The 2,402-nt window shown below is 52.9% G+C and overlaps 1 protein-coding gene across 1 annotated transcript in view; it reads left to right on the top strand.

The window, feature by feature from the left end:
• Positions 1-2,402, top strand: part of RNF213 (ring finger protein 213) — a 98,788-nt gene that overhangs the window by 79,656 nt on the left and 16,730 nt on the right. Inside the window, 2 exon segments of the mRNA XM_027770744.1 lie at positions 714-956; positions 1,253-1,334. Coding sequence (XP_027626545.1) covers positions 714-956; positions 1,253-1,334 — 325 coding nt within the window.

Genomic DNA, 2,402 nt, shown 5'->3' with positions numbered 1-2,402 from the left:
TCCTCTTAGGAGCGTGGGCGCACACAGATACACACACACACACACACACACACACACACACACACACACGAGAGTTCTAAGCTACTGGGCCTGGGACTCGAACCGCAGTCAACTACGTGGTAGTCCAACAACATTACCATTACACTATCTGCTGGGACTTTTTAAAATAAAAACCACAAACACATACTATGCCCATAATTTTTTGTCCAGGATAGGGTTTCTAACTTTGTTACATGGGAGAACAGTTTCTTTCCTTTTTCTTTTTTAAGAATTATTGAATTTTATTTATTATTATTTAATTTGCTATAGGTATGTGTGCTCACCAGGGGGGGGGCAGTGAGAAAGCAAGCTGCCAGGAACTCAAACCTTGGTCAGCCATGTGGGAGTCCAGTGCCCTAGCCACCATGCCATCTGCTGTTCCTGGAAGAACAGTTTCTGTTGACCCCCAGCTTCTGGAACTAGTTAAAATCCCAGTCGAGCATGTAAGACGGTGTGCCACACCCGACCCCACAGCAGTGCTAGGGCGTGGCTGCCCTGCCTGTGTGTGGAAACCCTCTCCTCTCAAGAGCCGCCCTCAGATGGCAATAACCAGCTGAGGTTTGCTTTGACCTAGATGTGGATTTGGTACAAAATGGCTAACCAGGGGCACACCTTCAAAGTCACCCTGTGGTCATCTTCGCCGTATTGTAACGGCACCGCCATTTTCCCGTCAGCAACGTGAGGCTGTGGGCAGATTCATCGAGGACAGCGAGGCCCTCTCCCTTCCCGCCATCAGACAGTTTGCAGCATCGCTCGTGACCAACACCCTGCCGTTGCTGACTATGGGCTCCAGTGATGACGGCCTCGGGTGGACAGTGACAGAAATGGCTGTCCATGCTGCGGCCGTCCTTCTGTGTGGACAAAACAACGCCCTGGAGCCCCTGAAGAACCTGGCCTTCTCTGCGGCCAGCATGGCGGTAAGACTGGGCCATGCACCTGTCCACATCCACACACAGACGGGGCCTGTGGCCCTGGGCCTTCGCCAGTCCCCGGCCTAGTCTCTCCGTCTCGTCCCTCCCGACCCTTTAGCCCTCGCAATGGCGGAAACCTCCCTTGCCCTTCAGTTCACGTGGTTCTAGTTCCTTCGACACAGCTTCTGAGGTCAGGGAGGAAGACGATGAGAGGTCGCTCTCTACTCTAGGCCTCCCGCCCAGCAGCGGCAGCCAGTCGGTGCACCTTACCTAGAGCTGCCTCTTGTGTTTTGGTTTTCTAGAATGCATTTCTTCCAACGATGCCTGAAGACTTGCTGGCTCAAGCTAAGAGCTGGCAGGGCCTGGAAGGAGTCCAGTGGTACAGTAAGTGTCGGTGTTCGGAAGTCTCTCACGTCCCCTGGGCACCCTGCAGCACACGAGGTACTGGCCGAGAAGTGGGACCCACGGGTTTATGTCTGAAGGCCCAGAACCACCTGTGGCCTCCTGCTGCTGGCTGGTCCAGGTCACTTCCCTTTCCTTTTTTTGTTTTTAAGAGATTTTTGCTATAGGGCAAGTGTGCTTGCTGGAGATACAGAGAAAGAGAGACAGAAAGTGAGAAATCCCCCCCTGGGGAGTGGGGTGGCAGTTCTTTCTTCATTCTCCTCTTGGAGTTTTGGGCATGCACGCACACAAGCCTGGCATGAGTTTCAAGCCGCTGAATTTGAGATTTGAACCGCAATCAGCCATGTGGGAGTCCAGTGCCTTAACCATGACATCACCTGCTGGTCCCAAAATCATTTCCTCCCTTAGTCCCGGGGAAAGGACCCTTTGGGATAGACTTATGCTCCCTGGAATCTGTCATTTTGGGAGAGAAGGAGACCAAGAATCACTTCACAGGCCGTTTCAAATGCCAGTCACAGGCCAGCCCGCGGTGTGGTGGGTAAGATGGCTAGATCCCACAGCGCCAACTGCACGGTTTGAGTGCCAGAATGGCAGCCTGAGAGACACACCAGGTGCAGGAGCATGCATGCCCAGGGTGCCAAAAGTAGAGAGAGGGGGGAGAAAGGACCGTGGCGTGGCCATGCCCCATGGGGGGTGCTTTCGCCCTCTCTGTCTCTTTCTGGTGAGCCCAAGTGCCCTCTGGCTAAATAAATAAATAAATCTATGTTTATATATAATAATAATTTTTTAAAATGTCAATGGACCATCACAGGGCCAGCAGGTGGCATAATGGTTACAGTCCTGAACTCCTGCATGGCCATCCATAGTTCGAGCCCTGGAACTTGCGACTTGAGAATCACATCAGGCGTGTGTGTGCGCGTGCGCAGAATCCTGGGAGAACTGAGGAGAGATTACAGCGTGGCCATCCCCTCTGGGGGGGGGGGGGGGGTTATTTCTTGCTTTCTGTCTTTCTGTCTCACTGTCTCACTCTGTCTTTTCTGGCAAGGGAAC

This window comes from Tupaia chinensis, unplaced genomic scaffold, assembly GCF_000334495.1.
Source record: "Tupaia chinensis unplaced genomic scaffold, TupChi_1.0 Scaffold000159_1, whole genome shotgun sequence".
Taxonomy (NCBI): domain Eukaryota; kingdom Metazoa; phylum Chordata; class Mammalia; order Scandentia; family Tupaiidae; genus Tupaia; species Tupaia belangeri.
Note: the sequence above shows the minus strand (reverse complement) of the source record. Positions and strands in the feature narration are given on the sequence as shown.